Source organism: Nelusetta ayraudi, unplaced genomic scaffold, assembly GCF_046127955.1.
Source record: "Nelusetta ayraudi isolate G7.1 ecotype Tasmania unplaced genomic scaffold, CSIRO-AGI_Nayr_v1 ptg000017l, whole genome shotgun sequence".
NCBI classification, from domain to species: Eukaryota; Metazoa; Chordata; class Actinopteri; order Tetraodontiformes; family Monacanthidae; genus Nelusetta; species Nelusetta ayraudi.
In genome coordinates, this window is record NW_027466067.1 from 1,167,344 (window position 1) to 1,186,783 (window position 19,440).

At 43.2% G+C, this 19,440-nt stretch overlaps 2 protein-coding genes across 3 annotated transcripts; both read right to left on the minus strand.

Moving 5' to 3' along the window:
• Positions 1–1,913: 1,913 nt before the first annotated feature.
• Positions 1,914–11,760, minus strand: suox (sulfite oxidase). The gene is made up of 5 exons (XM_076024495.1): positions 11,393–11,760; positions 8,181–8,251; positions 7,331–7,487; positions 5,831–6,103; positions 1,914–4,993 (listed from the first exon to the last, which is right to left on the minus strand). The coding sequence occupies exons 2-5, from the start codon at positions 8,237–8,239 to the stop codon at positions 3,728–3,730; spliced, it is 1,755 nt and encodes a 584-aa protein (XP_075880610.1). The 5' UTR covers positions 8,240–8,251; positions 11,393–11,760; the 3' UTR covers positions 1,914–3,727.
• A 1,790-nt stretch (positions 11,761–13,550) lies between these two features.
• Positions 13,551–19,337, minus strand: mcrs1 (microspherule protein 1). 2 transcript variants are annotated; one of them, XM_076024497.1, is made up of 14 exons: positions 19,003–19,337; positions 17,943–18,097; positions 17,306–17,444; positions 17,035–17,199; positions 16,854–16,963; positions 16,637–16,745; positions 16,397–16,535; positions 15,858–15,933; positions 15,046–15,074; positions 14,851–14,943; positions 14,674–14,756; positions 14,499–14,586; positions 14,001–14,128; positions 13,551–13,915 (listed from the first exon to the last, which is right to left on the minus strand). In XM_076024497.1, the coding sequence occupies exons 2-14, from the start codon at positions 18,095–18,097 to the stop codon at positions 13,829–13,831; spliced, it is 1,401 nt and encodes a 466-aa protein (XP_075880612.1). In that variant the 5' UTR covers positions 19,003–19,337; the 3' UTR covers positions 13,551–13,828. The 2 variants fall into 2 exon arrangements, with proteins under 2 accessions (XP_075880612.1, XP_075880611.1); XM_076024496.1 differs by having other exon boundaries at positions 19,030–19,324.
• Positions 19,338–19,440: the final 103 nt, after the last annotated feature.

Genomic DNA, 19,440 nt, shown 5'->3' on the forward strand with positions numbered 1-19,440 from the left:
GGAAATCGGCATGATCTTATTTTTACCAGAAACTTTTTGTGTCATTCCTGTCTTTGTCATGTCAGCTAAATCTAATTCCTGTGTGATTACGTCCAGTGACCGCATTGAGGAAACAGACATGATACTGCACCATGCAATGCCCTCACTGTTGAGACTAAAGAAATCGCTCTTGCAGGCTTCATCCACGCTAGTGGGAATGTTTAAGAAGCTGACCAGACAGCTCATAGCAAGATGTGAGTGCTGGTGGATTATTGGCATCGTTGCTATGTAGCTGCTGCGACAATGCTTTGGCAATGAAGCCTTGTCTTTGGATGGCAACAGCGCGATGGGCTGCATGTTAGTTCCAATAGGTTTCTATTATATATTTAGCAAGACTTCGTTATTAATCTTCAAATTAGACATCCTAATAATGTAGGTCAGGTCCCTGCTTGCATATTTGCTGTGAATTGTACTCAACTGAGCATGTTTCAGCTCGCGCACTTGATCACCAGGCCCACAATGTGTGCAGTCAAGTGGAACAATAGAGAAAAGGGTTTGTTTTTCTTTTATTATCACTAATTATCTATCGTTTGTTTTAAACACCCAGGACCTTGTTGGAATCAAGTGCTTACCATTAGTCTATGTCATCCTGGATGACTTGTTCCAAATCTTGGGTTTCTTTTGTCTTTTAAATCCCCCCAAAAAAATCAACCAATAAAAAAAATTATGAATTTTGCATTCTTTTATTAACTATTACATGCTACTGAAGTTTATATACTGGGACTTCAACAAGGAGATGACTGCATCGCCTTTTTCCTGCCACTGTGTGATGAGTGTTTGTATGATAAATGTAAAAAAAAGAAAGTACAATTCAGCTCTTTCCACTTCCTTTCTACTCAGTGTGTCATTTGGCAATTCCATTTTGGTTTTTTTTACAAATGTTTTTTGTAAGGACATAAAACGTTTTGATGGGAAATGTCGTCTTTCCTCATCTTACCCGTGAGCTATGAGGCTCCGTAGTGCACTGACTCATAGCATCAAGGGTCTGGAGAAACTCAGGGACCACAAACAACTTTTCGTCTTTGACGCAATTCGGTTTTACAGGCGTTTTAGTCACTTTGAACTCTGAGAAAGTTGACAAACACGATTGCCCAACAAGCAGGCCGTCTGAGTACCAAAGCCGAGGAAGCCATTCAATACTGTTTGTTCAATCTATCGCTATGCTTATTTGATGATGCACTGAGGTTTGTCTTAACCCCGACCTGGATGATGCTTCACAAACCTCCCCACTTCCTCGCCAGCTGCAGCATGTCGGGATTTTGTCTGAGTCATTTCATAGCGTACTTTCTATTTCTAACATTTTAATGGTTCAGTGTGTAATAGTTGGCCTGATTAATGATTTTTATGTTAGTAAAAGCTTAACATACTGCCTGTATAGATATGAATAAACATGTACACACACAGTAAACTAAAATTCATTTGGTTTTCCTACCCTTAGAATGGTTCTCGTATATATAAGAAAATCAATTGATCAAGGGTCTTGCTCCCAGTTAGCTGCCATCTTGTACCTCCATATTTCTAAGGAAGCCTGGTGTGGACAATCCAGGTCGCCTGACAGAGTGTTTTGTATTTAAGATGAACGCTGGCCTCCTCAAATAAACCAACGAGGAAAAAGGTAGACGAGGTATTTTGTCCTTTTTGCAGCCATGTCTTGGTTGTGAGTTCGGTTTGGTTTGGGGCAAGAGTTTCGAGTTCTTGTTTTATATTGTGTATTACTATGACTGAAAATAAATAAAGATATCATCGGAAAACGAAAGGTTACAAAAAAGAGAAGATGTCTAGTTATGGTCTCGGACTCACTTTGTGCTTCTAAAGTGCAGACACCTTGCTCGTGGGCGCCACCTTGAGTATAAAAAAAATACACTTGCCACGGCTTTCAAAATTCATTATTAATATTTAATCCCAGTAATAAAATCAGCTCAGGTGTGTCAACTAAAAATACATTTTTATTTATGTTTTCTTTATCATCATTAACAACAATGATTAGACAACAACACAACACAGTGTGCAAACTGGTGATCACAGTACAGCGTTGATAAGAAGACGTTGCCCTTCTTCTCACAGAGCAGAATTCACACTGACGAGGGGCTCCGCTGGGGGAAGCTGCACGAGCCCTCCAGTATGACACGATCCAAGACACACAGTATCAGTCTCTCTCCTTGTACGGAAAAACATGTTTTCTTCAATCCTCGTGTGCAGAGGCGTCAGCGCGAGGCCAAATGTTTAAAGCCAGTCAAAAAACCTCCAGACTGAGAAATATGCTGGAGCATAAACATCCCTGACTCTGACCACACGCACGCACGCACACACACACACACACACAAAGCTGCAAAAACATCCCAATAAAATCAGGGTCATCTTTTTGGATGAATAGTAATAACTTTGTCAGGTAAAATATAAAATGAGCTTTTTGTAATATTAAGTATGTTTTGTTTTTTTTAAGAAAAATATTCTTCATTAAGCTCATCAGCGATTACGCAATGACAAAAATAGGTTTCTTCATCTTCACGAGCCTGAAGTAGGCGGTGACTATTCATTCATTTATTTATTTACAGTGTGGAACTGGAGCCTTTTGGTTTTTGGTCATTTTGTCTGCGAAGGTTCTCATTCGTCCGGGTCGAGACAACTGCACTGGAGAGATGTTTAGCCTCTCATCCGAAAAGGCTTCTTCAGAAGGTGAAAAGTCTTCCAGACAACTAAAACCAGTCCAATTGCCTCAACTTAACCCTCCTACATTTTGGTCATCGTTCAACCTTGAGCATCATTCTCACTCAAATCTCACCGGCATCACAAAAAAAAAAAAGGAAAAAAGGAAAAACTTCAAGGCTATATATAGAAACGTAGCTCTGTTTCTTGCTATCTTCTAAACTCTTGTGCTGTGTGTCTGCATTAACGACACTCCCACTTGCAAACCTCTCCACCCCCCTCGGGCCTCAGACAACTTGGTTGTCTGTCTGGTAGGGCTGCACGAAAAAATTGAAAAATAAAAAAAAATTGCGATCTTGATTCACACTTGCACTGATTACAGTACAGGAAAAAACATTTTGCACAAACAGTGAGTACTTCTCTACATAAAGATAACTATGGATTTTTTTTAATCAAATGACAATAACACAATGTAATGTTGTACAATGTTTCACCAACATGTTGCCTTATTACCATCCTGAATGTAGCATCAACATGTGTGGAGGTAGCAAACGTTGCCTCAGCAGTAGTTTGCCATGCACATCAATGTCTGGAAGCCAATGGCCTCCGTTTTGAACAACTCTGGTCATTTCAGAGGTCAAAGGTCACTTGTATTAATCTCGTGATGCCTGAATACATTTGGTATTGAAACATTTATGCAAGTTTTTTTTTATTTTCCTGACGTGTGTGCACATTATTTTGGCTGACTGTATACATTATACGTTATATATTGTCTCATCATCTTGTTCAAAGACACTGATGTTTATTGTGCTATGACTCTTCCCTTTGATGACCAGAGTGGATGTACCAATCATGAAGCGCTATTATATATTTTTATGCTATTCTTTTGTTTTGGGCAATAAGGGTAATAAATTATTATTATTTTTTTTAATTTGATCTCAATTCTAAACAAACAAAAAAAATAATTTGATGAATTTAATGATTCTTATGTTTTTTTCCCAGGATGGTGCAGCCCTACTGCCTGGCGAACGCGTCTTGAAGCCTACTGCTCTTGACCGTCCCGGTCCTGGTCCTCCTCCTCCTCCTCGTCCCGCTGGACCTTCACCCGAACCCGGTGCCAGGCGTTGCTCAGGACGCCCCTGAGGTTCCAGATGGGCGCCACCGTGTCGGGCTGCGTGTTGTAGCTGCTGTCCACGGCCTTGCACACGATCTCCAGTTCGTCCCCGGCGTCGGCCGGCAGCGGCGCCGTCACCTCCCACAGCTTCCAGGCCCAGGCCCGGCCCGGCGGGGGCGCTGCCTCTCGCCCCTCTCCCACCTCCTCCTCGCCCCCCCGCAGCCTGGCCAACTGCCACGTGCGCCCGCCGTCCAGCGACACGTCCACCCGCACCACCTCGCGGCCGCCGCCGCTCCAGGCGTAGCCTCTGGCCGTCACCTGGCCGTCGTCGCCCACCGCGGCGCCCTCCGGTGGCCAGGTGACGGCCGACTGCACCGGCAGCTCCTGGATGGCCGGCGCCGACCGGAAGTCCACCGTGTCCCAGTCGGTGGCGGGCGAGAAGCCCTTGTAGTCGTTCTGCTGCCAGTGGCTGCTGCTCTCCTGGCCGCTCACCACCACGCGGCCCAGCCACTTGACGTTGCGGGCGCCGACCGTCCCCGGCACCACGGCGCGCAGCGGGAAGCCGTGGTCGGCGGGCAGCGGCTCGCCGTTCATCTCGTAGGCCAGCAGCACGTCGCCGTCCTCGGCCACCGCCTTGCTCAGCGGGATGGAGGCGCCGTAGGTGGTGCCGCTGGCGTCCCGGTCCAGGCCCTCGAACTGGATGTGGCGAGCCCAGCGGGCGGCGTCGGGGCTGTAGCCGGCGGCCAGCAGCACGTCCCGCAGGCGGGCGCCGCTCCAGGTGGCGTTGCTGATGGCGGTAGCGTTCCAGTTGAGCCCCTTGACCGGCTTGACGCGGTTCATCTCGGAGCGGCGGTTGCCGGCGCACTGCAGCGTGGCCGTCACCGTGTGCTTGGGGAAGCGGCTCTTGAGCTCGTCCAGCGACAGCGTGAGGGTCCCGCCGGGGAGACCGTCCACCTGCAGCCGGTAGGAGGCGGCGTCCACCTGCGGCACCGGCAGGTGGTTCCGCTTGAAGAAGATGGCGGACGGCGTGATGTAGCTGTCGGCCAGCAGCTCCGGCGGCGGCTCGGCGTTGAAGGGCTTCAGGCTGTTGACGCGCAGCGCCGGGTGACGCTCGGGGTCCGAGGCGTAGGGGTCCGACGACTGCGACGACTGCTGCTGCTGCTTCTTCAGGTCCTCGGCGCTCAGCTCACCCACCTGACACGGAGTCACACAAGGCAGAGGCGGCTCGGTCAGTCGCAGTGACACCAGAGGAGGCAAAAGTATTCACATTCTGTGCTTAAAGGTCCAGTGTGAAATAGTTGGAGATTTCGAAGAAGAAACGGTGAAATCAAGTGGTTGCATTTCAGATTGCAGCGCTCTTTCACTTTTGTCCTCAGAGGGACTCCGTATCCCCCCCCCCGAACTTGCCAGTGAACTACAGTAGCAGCAAAAGAAGAATCGCAAGCGACAAAGTGTCACTAGCTGGAGGGGAAAGAATTTAACGATTTAACAATCTTTTTATATATATATTTTTGTATATGAAAACCGTTCTAAGGGTTGGAAAACCAAATTGCTTTTATTGTACTGTGAGTATACACTTTTTTTCATGTATATATGGGCAGTATGTTAAGCCTTTACCGATACATAAAAATCATAAATCATGCCAAATATTACACACTTGACCTTTCAGTAAAAGTATGATTACTTGTGTTAAAAACTACTCTGGTAAAAGTAATAGTACTCATTCAACTCCTTTACTCAAGTAAAAGTTGGAAAGTACAAGTTCCTAAATGGACTTCAGCAAAAGGTAAAAACTATTTTTTTGAATGAAACAATACATTCATTGATAATTTTGCATCTCCCTCTAAAATATGACCCACTTTTACATTGAACTACACAACAGCAGAGTTCAATTGGCTCAACTTCAAACAACAACAAATTTCTATTTTGACATTATTTTTTTTATCTTTAAAGGTTTTTAAAAATGTGTTTTATCCAATGTAAGCAGCAGAAAGCGCAGATATTCGTGTACAAATCATGACTTCAGCTCACCTTGTACTCAGAGAGGATTTCCAGCACGTGCTCACTGTTGTGCACGGCGTAGAGCGCCCAAAAGGGTTCGAGGGCCCCGCCTGCAGCCAGTAAGATCTTATCCCCACCGGGATGCATGGCCACAAACTCTGTGATGTCATAGACGCCACCTTTGTAGGTGACCCAGACGCCGTCCTCCAGCGTGCGGTGACTGGTGACCTCGTCCTGGGTGTAGACTGGGAATGCTGGGGGCTTCCCGATGGTCTGTACTGCGATGGGCTCGGCCTGCTCAGCCTGCACCAGGACACAAAGACACAAAACAGACCAGTGAGCTCTTAGGAAGAAAGAGCTGGACTCCAGGACAGACTGATCTAAAGACTGTTGAAGGTGCTGATGAAGATGGATACTCTTCTTCGTTTCCAAGACATTTTAGTCCAGTCACCCACAGCCACACGCTGCCTTCCGAACCCACACTGTTCTTTCCTCGTCCCAACTGGATGTTTCAACATGATAAAAAAAAAAAAACCCTCTTGTCAAGTTGTCACTTTTTTTTTTTTTAATTAAATATAGATATTTTTTTTTTGTGAACACTAAACCGAAAAAAATAATTTGTTTGTCTCTCTGAAGCAGCGACACCTTTCGAAACACAAAAAAAGATTTCTTTTTTTAAATATTTGAGATTGTGTACATTTGTACTTTTTTTTCTCTCCAACTACTAAAGCTGCAGCACTGGGTTGCAGCCAAGACTAAATATGTCATACATCCACTAAAACACTTAACGTCAGTAAGGAAACCCATTTATACCCATTATCACCGTTTTGAGTCCCCAACATGTTTTTGTCTGGCATCAGATCAAGCAAATTCCTATTTAGACTGAGAACTGCTCTTTTAATTTCTAATAAATGCCAAAGCCAGAGATTTTTTGTTTCATTTTCAGCTTCACCATTTTATAAAAACTCAAACGTTTTCATGGCCGGCGGGGTTGGGAGTTTTGGGGTGGGGGTGGGGGGGTGCTCAGATAGTTTTTCCACAAATGAATATGTCCATCACCAAACTCCAGTCATTGTTGATATTACAAAATCTGGTACCTAAAATAAAACAGACAACTTCCTCCTTTTTTTTCTCTGGAGTGAGGAAGATACAGAAATAGCTGGATTTCAAATTGCAGAATGTGCCAAGACTGCCAACCAGTCACTTCCTTTACTGAAATGTAAAACAACACCACATAAAAGAGAGCGGAAGAATAGAACACCACATCATCGTTTTCATCATCGTATTTTTAGAGTCCTGAAAATGCACTGCATTACCCGATGGAGGTTTTTGCGGTGGCGATTTATCTATGATGTTATATTTTTGTCCCGCCCCCAAAGAGCGCCGTTGCACGTTGATTCTCATCTTTAACTCGGATCTTCTCACTATATGTTGTTTGTTTGTTTGTTTGTTTGTTTCGACATCAAATAAATTAACTGAATCTGTCTTTGTCACAACAGGCGACAATGAACGAATGTGGCCTCCTGTCACCTTGTGCTGATGGAGGCCATAGACCAGCACAGCCCCCGTCCCGGCCAGCAGCCCTGCCAGGGCATGTTTCCAGCTGGCACGCCGGGACCAGCGCTGCTCCTCCCTGGTGCTGCACAGTCGGACTGCACACGACGCCAGGGCCGGGGCCACCCGATGCCTGGAGGGGGGGGGGGGGGGGGGGGGGGGGGAGACAAACATGTTTTTCTCATTCTAGTTTATGAAATATACAGTATTAGTTTCAGCTCTATTGACTTAAGACATGTTAGTGAGCTTGATGGGTTTCAGTACACAGAAGATAGACGGCTGGGCATTTTCATTTATGTGCGATAGGCCGCAGTACCTCTTAACTACCTATGTGTGTTTCATTAGTGCCTGTATATTGCTAACCAATAAAGTGAGTTTGTCTTTCTTATGCGCCTTGCTCCTTATGTCTCGAATGCACTGTCTATCTGTTTGTTGGTCAGTTGTGTTACTACTGACTCAGGGACATGCACAAACATTCCAGTGGACCCGTTTTAACCTGTTTTTAACTTGTACAAAGGGCAATTAGGCTAATTTTCAACCACAGTCCTCTGGCCTGATGTTAAACACCATATAAAAAATAAAATAAAATAAAATAAAAGGGTCATATTATATAAAAATAGAGACACAGGAGAAATAAAGTGACAGTGAAAACGGCAGACAATAACAGTCAACAGTTACATACATGACAACAAAAACCATGATGTACTGTATGCATTAAACTCTGTTCTATTTTATTCCATCTTAAATGTCAGCACATTGGTAGCATTCACAGCAATGCAAAGCAATGTAGTCAACTGGGGGCGCAGCTCTGTCCCCCGTGCCATACCTCTGAGCTTGGACAGGGCCGAGTCGAGTCAGGCCGAGGCAGCATCTGACAAGCAGCATTTCACTGGCGTCCTGGAGGGCAGATGCACAGAAAGAGAGATGCAGGTTAAAGTGGACCGACTGCACCATTGTTAAGCTCAGACAGGCCTGATTCACAAGTGTGAATTGCTGATTTACTACTTGCAGTTGTGTGGCCGTGCAGCCGTCTTACCACCAGGCATCATTAGAACAGCACTCCCTGATTTTAACACATCGATGAATGACAAACTGCAAATGTACGTTAGCAATTAACCGACTTGCAGAGACTGAGGAAAACATCACAGGAAACAAAATCCCGTAGGATTTTACGATAAAAAAGTACTGGGAAAACATCAGCGGTCGCAACAACAAGTTTTTTTAAACGACATCTAAAAACCTAGAAACCCCAAACGTGGCAAACAAAGGGCTAAATATATATATATATATATATGATCATGACGACACAATACATTCTTCCTGAAAGACATTCATATAATCTTTTAGTTGGATCGCTCATAATGCTGCATGTTGAGTAATCTAAAAAACACTTGCACATCATTAATGTTTTCAAATCTGATCACAGACAAAGACTGTGCACGTACATTTGCACGGCTTTGAGTGATGGCAGGCTTGCAAGTGGAATCACACACTTGTAAATGGGATGACACGCCTATCAAAGTGTGACGGTCCTTTCAGACTGGGATGTAAAAGTTAAATGAGATATGATAGGAAACAAGGATGCATTTCTGAAAAAACACCACAAACAATCCTCTCTTGTGTATGCACTACTCAGTATACCCAGATTGTGCTATGAAGGTTAGCTGTGCCTGCTGGAGTTACAAACAAAAAGAAGAGTTGGGAATATTCAACTTTTGTGTGAAATTAAAGCACAATCTGGAAAATGTTCACGCAACGGTGATATAATATAATGAAAGCAGGGCATCCAAGTACACACAAGTATAACACAATTTCTTCACGTCAAACAAGTTCACAACAGCGGTGGACATAAAACAGCCGTGTAAGAAGAGGCACGACCGCAGGTCATTTCTGCCTACAGCCATAAGGCTGTACAACTGCACTCTGTGAATACTTAACCACCAGTTCACTACTGGGCAATACCTCTTGTGCAATATTTTTTCTACTCTTCTGCAAATATATTCTATTCGACTCGCATATTTACAGAAATGTTAAATTTGTTTTTTGTGTGATGCCCTTTTATTGCCATTATCCTTGTTTCCTCTCCTGCACTGTAAATACTGCTGGAATTAGGCAAATTTCCCCAGTGCAGAATTAATAAAGTATTCTTCATCCTCTTTTTCTGATTAGTAAATCAAAATCAGCCTTAACAAAACAGAACAAACCATGTGTTACACTTCAGGACAAATCTGACCGAGGACGCAAGACACCATTAAAGCTGAAGTTCGGCCCTTGCTTGTATTAAATAAACAGCGTCTAACAGGCGGTGCAAACGCTGCTTTTCTAAAAAAGGATCTCCGAGCTGTCAATGAGTCCCAGTCACTAGCCACGACTGTACCTCTTCAAGCCAGCACCGTTTTAAAGGTGACCAGGCAAAACTCTCCGACTCCACTGCACTGACCAACCAGGAGCCACAGAAGGCTGCGGACGCAGCCAACCAGCTCAGGGGGAGTGTACAGAGGGGAAAACAAGGAAGGGAAGTCACAAATGGGGGTCTGGCATTTTAAAAATGAGGACTGATTCTCCAGGAGGAAGACATTAAATCCACTTTGACAACCATTTAGGCGAGGCTGTGGGACTGAGCCTTTTACTGCCACAGGAGGAGCAGGGGGAGGAAGAGTAAAGGTCACACACATCTCAACCTCAAGAGCAACATTTTTATGTGAAATAAAATCATTTTACAGCTGGGCTCGTTCAAAGTACACCTCAACATTGTCATTTCCAGGCAGCTGGCATGCAACGTCTGACAGCGGGTTCCGGAGGAGCTCATCTCACACAACGACAGACACTTGGGAGAAGCCTTATCACTGGAAGCCGGCGTCATTAAGATTAGCCAGGGGTTATCGGCTGCTGGATATCACAGCGGCCGCCAGTAGCCAAGTCAGTGGCAGCAAAACCTCAGGGGTCACAGGGTGAAATGATTATCTATTGTCCATATGACTGCCAGCCTCGCTCGAAAAAAAAAAAAGTCTGCAAAGCCGCTAGCACTGAGCTGCCGCATCAGACCCGGTGTCAACATGTCAATACTGACCTTTACTCACAGCAGCCCTGCTATCAAGAGTTTACCTACAGAAATAAGTGAAACTCACCGTGTATCAGGACAGCTGTTTTTTACAGCTGTTTTTTTTTTTTTTTTTTTTTTGGTTGTTGTTGTTTTTTTATGAAGCCAATAAAGCAGAAGACACACCAGGATCCTGTTTTTTTTTGTTTGTTTGTTTGTTTGTTTGTTTGTTTTGCCTTGAATAAAGCTCAACTAAAATAGTTTCATTTGAGGAGAGAGAAAAAAAAAGTCAGACAAAAATATTTATACTAACAACAAACGACAGACTATCGGTCTCATGGCATGTTTGCGATGACGTCGGTTATGTGACAATTACAGGCATGCGACGGAAAAAAAAAGGTATATTGACCAATACTTCGATTACCAAAAACCTGGACACTTGAAATACACAAACGGAACTCGAAGTTTACTCAAAAAATGTATTATTTAAAGTGTTTAAAGTATATCTCCTCTGTATGGAGGGGGGAAATCTCATTATTATTAGTTTTTTTTAATCACTTTATCAAAAACCTGAGGACGAAGAAACAGGAACACTTCCTGGGAATACGGGACGTTTAAGCACGATGATGACATATACACAAACACATCCATGCATACGTAAAATGATTTTCAAAATTGATCTCGCGGAATCACGCGAATCAGCGCGAGGGCAAATGATGGCAAACTTAAAACTGTAATCGATGGTTTCAACGCGTGGTGAGACCAGACAGTTAAATTAGCCAACGTCGCATCGAAGTAGTCAACATCATCCTCCTCCTCATCATCACCTCCAGAGCTAGCAAGTTAGCAAGCGAGCGAGCCGCCGGTTCACTGACTACAGCCCCTCATTGAGGGCTTTTCACTCATGATTAGGCTGGGTTTAAAAAAAATAAAAATCTATATAACAAAAAACCACTCATGCTACTTGTTTGTCTGTATGCAATCACCAAACTACTTACTGCAAATCTCAGTCCCGGTTGACGGCGTCAGGTTTCCGACAGTGGCAAACTCGAGCTCCTGAACACCGACACGCCGAAGCGGGTTGCGTTCAGGGTCACCTCGGCGGGGCCGGCACCGTGATGTGGCAGAGCCGCAGCCGGGTGAGATAAACGCAGGTTGGTCATGCATGCTGCACCGAAAGGCAGCGTAATGACTAGGGAGAGGGGCAGTGTAATCTGAGAATCACTTTCTATGTGTTTATTCATTTATTTATTTATTTTTAAAGGAGCTGTTAGCATGTTGATTATCGTTTTGATGAAAATAATGTTCCCGTATACGGTCAATATGGGTCTGAACAGGACTAAATGTGAAAGGTCCGACTAACAAAGCCAAATCTGAAAGAAGTTAAAACTTGGAAAAACGGACAAACAGAAATCCAACATCAAATCAAATAACACTTTTGCAGAAGGCTGGAAACAGAGGGCTAAATGGATTCCCTCCTGGTAGCCTTTCAATGTTGTGGATAGATCAAATTATGACAGGCTTTGTTCTACCTGAGTTCAGAGTAAAAGTGAAGTGAAGCAAAAATGAGTTTTCGTGTGGGACTGTTATGCATGTTTCATTTGTTAGAGCTGCAAAGGTAAAACAGTGTCCCTGAAGTTGTCGTCAGAAATGTTGAATAATTATGTTACACTGGCTGAACGAACCAAAAGAGAAACCACATATTTTTCACGATCTGCTGGGTAAGAAAGCAGAACAGATAAATGCAGTTGCTCCCGTAGTGACTAAAGACAAGAATAAGAAAGCTTGCAGTTCCTACTTTGTTAATCTATTGCACCCTCTACAGACAAAATGTACTGTTGTCTTACTATAGATTTTTGTCAGATTTAGATATTGATCAAATGACTTAATTCATACTGTTCTTATTGATTTTTTGTTACAATAAAAACAAATTCTATTTATTTCCCCCCCTGAAAACATAGTTTCCTCAAAATGAGTGAATTCAGAGATGAAATATCAGAGATCACCAGTATAAACTAAATTGATAAAAGATTACTGCACCTGCACCTGCACTTAAAAATGTGCGGCCTGAAACAACACACACACACACACACACACACACCAGAAGTCAAACATGAAGGTGTGTTGTTTGGTGTCGGCCAGGCTTAAAGCAACGCTACATTGATGATTCAAGTCAAATGGAAGCCAAGGATTCTGTCTCACTTGGTTACTGTGGCAACATTTAGCACTGAGCAGTGTCTGGGTTTTCACACACAGGCTCCACTGGTGTGTTTTACACATTCCTTAGTGAATGTGAATGTGAAGTGCCTGGCCATGTCAGCTCATTGTGGTCTTTCTTGTGACAAGGTTGTGTAATGTCCTCCCTGCGCTGACGTAGTCAGCAAGAGTCACCAGACCAAGACCTGCTGTTTGCTGTATAAACAATAGACAAGGAACCGCACCCTGGCAATCTGTAACAGTAATTTTTCCCATAATGTATTTTTTCCTCCTATGAGGTGAGTCACCAAAACCCTCCATCTGCTCCTGCTACAGGCCCTCTGTCAAATTTTAGAAACCATAGTGACCCCACCAGTCAAAAAGTTTGCCCACCCCTGATGGAACCCCACTGCAGGTAAATCACACTTCATGTGTGCAGTCAGGAGTGACATTTAACTTTGACTGCACTTTTGTGCCACTGCAGGTGGTGCCTCTTCCACCACCTGCTGTGCAGTTAAGGTAGCGTCAACGAGCAACAAGGACTTTTCCTTTAAACTCTTATTTCATTTCTGTTTGAGACCCACTTAGTAACAGTATTTCAGTCATCAACATTAATTACATTTGCCATTTAGTGTCAAGGAGCTTCATCCGTTTCCATGGCGTACAGGATCCACCCATGCCCATTTTTGGATATAGCATAACCTGAATATATGACAGTCATCGACAAGAACTATATCCTCACTTCAATGTCATCTGAGCCTTGTTCCAATTAACTTCCAGAACCAAAACCAAAAGACAAGAGAGCTTGATTGGGCAGTTTACTAAAAGCTCTGAGTGAATAAAGAGAAGAGACGACCACAGAGCAACTCAGAATCTTCCTTATAGTGATAGAGATTCCAGAATTTCTGCGAGTCTCTCATGGCAGCTCTGAGTAACAAGTTGAACGATTGGACTCAGACCTACAGATCACAATGCACGTTTAATGTTTTTTTTAAAAAACAAAATTAGTACAGAGTATATAAATATGAAAAAAAATTATGTCTACCATCAGAGTGTCTACAATACGACAAATATCCAAGAACTTAGTCCCGTCTCTATCTTGTGTCAGCATGTAGCTGCAACCGGTTGTAGATTCACATTTCTGATAAGAATATGGCAGTCTGATCAGTGGCAGGGCTTGTATCTGTCCCGGCTCCAGTAAAGTCCTGTGAGTTCAAGCTCGTCTGGGCAGTTTGTATTCACTGCTGCGTCATCTTCGCTGCTTCAGCTTTTATTAGTGAGATGAGTTCCAGGTTAATTAAAAAGACGAAGCGGAGGCCAGCAATCTGTAAAGAGATACCGTCCGTCAGTACAAGAGTGCAATGAAACGGCTCAGTTTGAATGAAAGGAAATTGGGTCTCGTGAGATGACCTCCACTACGGAATTGTTGTTAAGTTTCCACTTGTTTCCCGACAGCACTGGTCTTCCATCGATGTAGATGGGTCGTCTCCCCTCATTGGCAATGAAAAAGTCTCCATTATTCTTCAATTTGATGATTCCTGTTGACAGAAATACAAAAATTTAAAAATTTGACAAGGTTCTTGAAAATGTGGCAGTCAACATTTTTCTGAGCGGGCCCATGCGGCAATGCCACTAACACTGTTTCAGACAAAGGCTTTATGTACAGTCTCTGCTCAAACTACCAGATTGGTTATTCATAACTGAAGGTGTATATAAGACGGGTTTCCATCATCCTTTTTTTGAATGCAGTTTTTTGTGCATCCAATCAGTTTGAAGGAATCATGTAAAACTCCATAACCTACTTGGATGATCGAAAATAAGCTTTTCATTTTATGCACCAGCTCGCGCAACAGTCAAGCACCAACGATGACGTCTTAATCATCCTCCAACCAAACACCATGAACTCACCTTGTTTTCTAGATATTTTCCAGGCAGGTCCCTCCAGGGAGAGATCCACGTCTATGGGTTTGTCTTTCGTTGCCCTTCCCAATGTAATCTGCAGGGCACGGAGAACTCATGGTGGGAATGTATTCGCAATGACAAGTAACTCAACCATCCAACGCTGAAGAAAAAACAGATTTACCTCTCGCGATCTCATGAGGTATCGAACCATCCGTCCTCTTAAGGCTGCGAGAGTCTGGTTGTCAAAGTCGGGCATGCTCATTCCTGGTGAACCCCACGCACAGAAGAGAATTCCATCAAAACAGATCATCTCCTGGCGGGATGGTCAGATACAACGTATACCTGCGTGTTTACGTGCCTGTGATGTTGTCAACAAGGACCTGCCAGCGGGGGAGCTCCTGCTCCAGCTGTCTGATCTCCCTCTTCTGGTGACGATCGGAGATCATCAGTTCTGAGAGGGCGACACGGTGGTGCACCAGAGGTGAGGGTGTTTGTTCAGATATGAAGATAATAACCGGATTTTTACAACATGGTGACGAACGCAGTCTCTTACCGTGTTCCAACACCTCATCTTTACCATCCCTGTGTGGAAAAACATGGACAAGAAAATGGTTTGAATTTTTAAAATGAGTCAACTTTTTTTTTTTTAACTAACATTGGAATATTGGATAAAATTCGGGCTGGTAATGGGCGACGTCTATCCAATACTTTGTGCAAATACCTATGTATGTGTGTGTATAAAATTACAGGGACAGACATATGATGGGGCTACTCGGCACTGAATGCTTAATCTTATTTAGATTCAGCCATGTATAGTCTCTCTATTTACTGTAGCCTACAATGAAGGGACACAATAACTTGCTTTTTTAGAGTACGAGGTGACTCAAATTGAAATTACCCAGAAAATATTTAATCAAATAAATACATTCCATAATAATTACACAGATTGTCAATAATAATGGATACATTTTATTTAAAAAATATATATTTTTTTTAATTGAATCACTCCAACAGCAAGAGTTGTTGGCACGTTTTCTTTCTTTCCTGCCTGCAGTACCAAAGGACTCCACCAGAGACATCTGTACTGCTCTAGCAGCAGCATCTCAAGCTGTGCTCAGCATGCCGCAGCACTTATTACGCTTAACACATTTACCCAGGTGGAAGAGAAAGTAGTTCCCATCCGTGTGTCATTTCGACAAGATCTCGATAGTTTAGATACTTTTAATGATGTTCCGATTAAGGTTATACATTACCACAAACTACAAAAGCATCAAAAGGAGAGCATAAAGATCTTGTATCGGAAGTATCAATGTTGTAGTACTGCTCTGCACATCACTAGAAGGTTGTAACAGAAGGCAGTCTTACTTTAACTTCACGTCGTCAACCATCTGTTCAGCGTCAGAGAAGTTTAGGACCTGGTCACCTTTGGGAAGAGGCTGGACTGCAAAACAATTGATACCAACAATAGAGACAAATTAACCATCTGGAAAAACCTTCAACATACTGTGATCGAGACAGCTGAACATCCTCGACAACATTCAAGCATTTCCTCCTTCAGTTTCTCAAGGCTTTTAAACACACTTGTCCAGTTGTTCAATGTTTCAGTGCATACTAGAAAACAAACCGCTCGCTCACAAGGTGATTAACTGTAAAATGAATAAATAGAAAGACTGTGTATTAATATATGTCAATATACCCTTAGACAAAATGTAAAAGAAATGTGTTTGTATATAAATACTTAGTCCTCTTCATCCTGCGGGTGAGATGAGGAAATGACCGCTGCGTGCTTCTACTTACATGCTCTTCTTTCATGGTGTAATATAAATTTAGTGCAAACCATTTTACCATGTGCTGCAATCGTACTTTGAAGATGTTAGAACGAACCAAAAGTCAACAGAACCCACCACTCTGGTCATCCAGCAGGTAGTACTGCTTCAGCAGCTGCCAGTGCACCAGCAGGCTCTTGGGTGTGCGAGCTGGGTGAAAGACTCCAGGGTATTTACCCAGAAGCTCCTGGAACACGTCCAGCTTGGGCTGACTCGTCTGCTCGAGCACAAGGAAGACACGCAAAGTATTTTTCCTTTGACGGCAGTCACTCGGAATCATAAGAAAACCGTGTTAGACAAAAGGAGAGTTTGACTGACTGAGCTGATCTTTGCGAGCAACGCTTCCTCGGCCTGACTGAAGAGGGCCTTGCTTTGGATTGCCGCGATGGCTTCTGGATGAAGCTGGCGCATGGCCTGCCAAGCAAGCCTGGACAAAGATTAAAACAGATTGAGTTATTGTCGAATTGGTGAACTATCAAACTAAATTAGAATAATGAATAATAATAGAAAGGTCGCTGCAGGCCATGTCTCTTACTTGGAAATGACAGGGTCGTACAGAAGAGCGTACCACCGCTCCTTGATTTCTCGCAAGGTGAAGCGACAGCTGAACTTGACCCCCAAATGAACGGAGGTCAGGTCTGTGGTCTGCAGACAAACACAGCAGTTAGGTTGCCACTGACAAAGACATACAAAGTAATTGAGGACGCTTTGCTCACCTGTAGCACAGCATTTATAAGCAGCAAGTCATCAGTGGGTTTCCATCGTCCCAGGTCTTTTGTCATATGCAGAGGCTGTTTGTTTTTCTTTACTCTCTTTGCGATGGGTGCAGGATTCATCACCATGGTGAGAGGCGGCGTGAGAGCTGCCCCTGATTTCGTCATCTAACAATAAATCACACAAAGCCGTTAAAAGGCACACAGTCCGTTAGTTCTGGTTATTTGCCAAGAACCCATCCAACGATGTGTGATTTCAGTGGTCTTCAAGTACCTTCTTTTTCTCACTCGATGAGGGTTCACTCCCTGAACAGCGGACTGGCTCTACGACAGGTGGGCCTTTCATTCTACTGGACGACTTGACGAGACTACTCTCCACCAGTTCATCGTCAAATTTCTTCCTCTTAATTGACCTAGGTAGTGAATACAGCAATGCAGTACTTGCAGTTAAAATAGAAAACGTAGCACTTATTGCATGTTAGCACTAGGTTCTTAGTTAAAATATCAGCTGTACACAACAGATCACCCACACGCATACAGTGGACATTATCAACTAAAAACAAGGTATTAACATTTCTAGACTGCCTGGTCTTGCCAGTCTCGAGGACACTTGAATGATGACACACAAGCAGTACTGAGATAACTAGTGTTTTGTTTTTTCAGTGCAGTTCTTGGCCACAGCAGACTGAGACTGTGTGGAATCTTTCCCTTTGTTACACCCCAGAACATTTGGATTAGAAATATCACAAGAGGCTCCATCAACATCAGGCTGAGTAGAAATGTGGTGCAATTTCAATGTGGAGTGAGGGTTCCTTTTAAAAAAGAAATCTATGTTGTAGTTTTATTCCAGTCAACATATCACTTTGGTATGAACAAGAAAGAACAGCATAAAACCAAAGTTGAGCTCAGACCTGTTGGAACTCCTGCGCTTGGGAACCCCACTGCCAAAAGCTTGCGTAACCGTTCTTTTCACATCTTTGATGACAAGAGTGTCCTCGTCCTCTGATCGACTCTGGGTACCAGCTACTCCCATCGGTGCACCAACCACAGAGTCGCCAGCCTGCATCTATGCAGCAGCAACATGATTAAAAAAAAAAAAAAAAAAAAGAACAGAACAGAACAGGAAATAATTAAGAATACCACAGATAAAAGGACAAGAAGTCGAGATATGGCACAATTAGACATTTTACGTGGATCAGTGTCTCCAGATATTCATTTAAGAGCGTCTAAATGGAAAATGACTTTTCTGATTTAGTTTTCTAAACAAAGCACTCCACCGTATTGACAATATGCAGAAACATACTTGGTAGCAGGGCCTGTTATATTCTCTTAAGGATAAAGAAAGGCATAGAAAATGTCAAATGTCGTATGCTAAACAGTCATCAGTTGTGATATTGCCCCAGTGCATGAAGAATAAATAGCTAGGTATTTAGTTTAAGGTTACTGACGCTTTCAGAGATACTGCATTCATTGTTGACAAACATTCTAAAGCATTTCGATTGTTGTTTTGATAGAGGATCCCATTAAACCAGTGACGGAATACAACTTTGAGATGACCAACACTAGTTAGCAACGTCGGTTTTCAGCATTTTGTGCTGCAAAACCGACAGTTATAATCTACTCAATGGGAGAATATGGCAAGTATTAACACCCACCGTCAAGCCTATGTTTATTTATGTGTTTATCTACAGTGGATTTAGTTGTGTTTGTGTTAATAAGCAGGCTAGTTAATTTAGCTCGGCCTTTGTTTACATGAACCCTTGTGCGTGTAGGGTTGTGTGACAGTTTACATTTCAATATAGTTAACATTTGGCGTGAAAGGTGATTCTCGTGACGGGTAATGAAGTCATTCAAGCTTGCATAAACACTGATGTTTGGTTATTACACGTAATTCTAACTAAATAGCATCGTTTGTAGTGCGTCGGCAAACTAGCATTAGCTTAGTCGGTAGTAACATTAGCTAACACTTACCTAAAGTTATGCAATCGTTCTACTCACCTTAGCTCACTTTGCGCTTCTTTCTGGGATACGATTCAATAATTCGAATATTTAGGGCCTTTATTAACTTTATGTTGAGTCGGTGCTAGTCAGCAGCATAGCTAACTAGCTACAAGTTTACGATATTGTTTACGCATGTTAGCATTAGCCGCTCTCGCGTCAGTGCGTGATGCCAACGCCTGAGTAAGAAAAGAACCTATTGGCTGTCGTAAAATTCGCGAATGACGCCAGAGACAGAAGTGAAAAAAGCCGAAGCGGTAAAACAACCAATATATATTTATAACAACAAATTAATGATCGTTATCGTATCAGTTTTTTCCTTTCCTTTCCTTTCCTTTTTTAAATGTCGCAATTAATTTACAACCTTTCTATTTGGCCCTCTCTGGGTTTGGACCGAGAAAAGTGACCCAA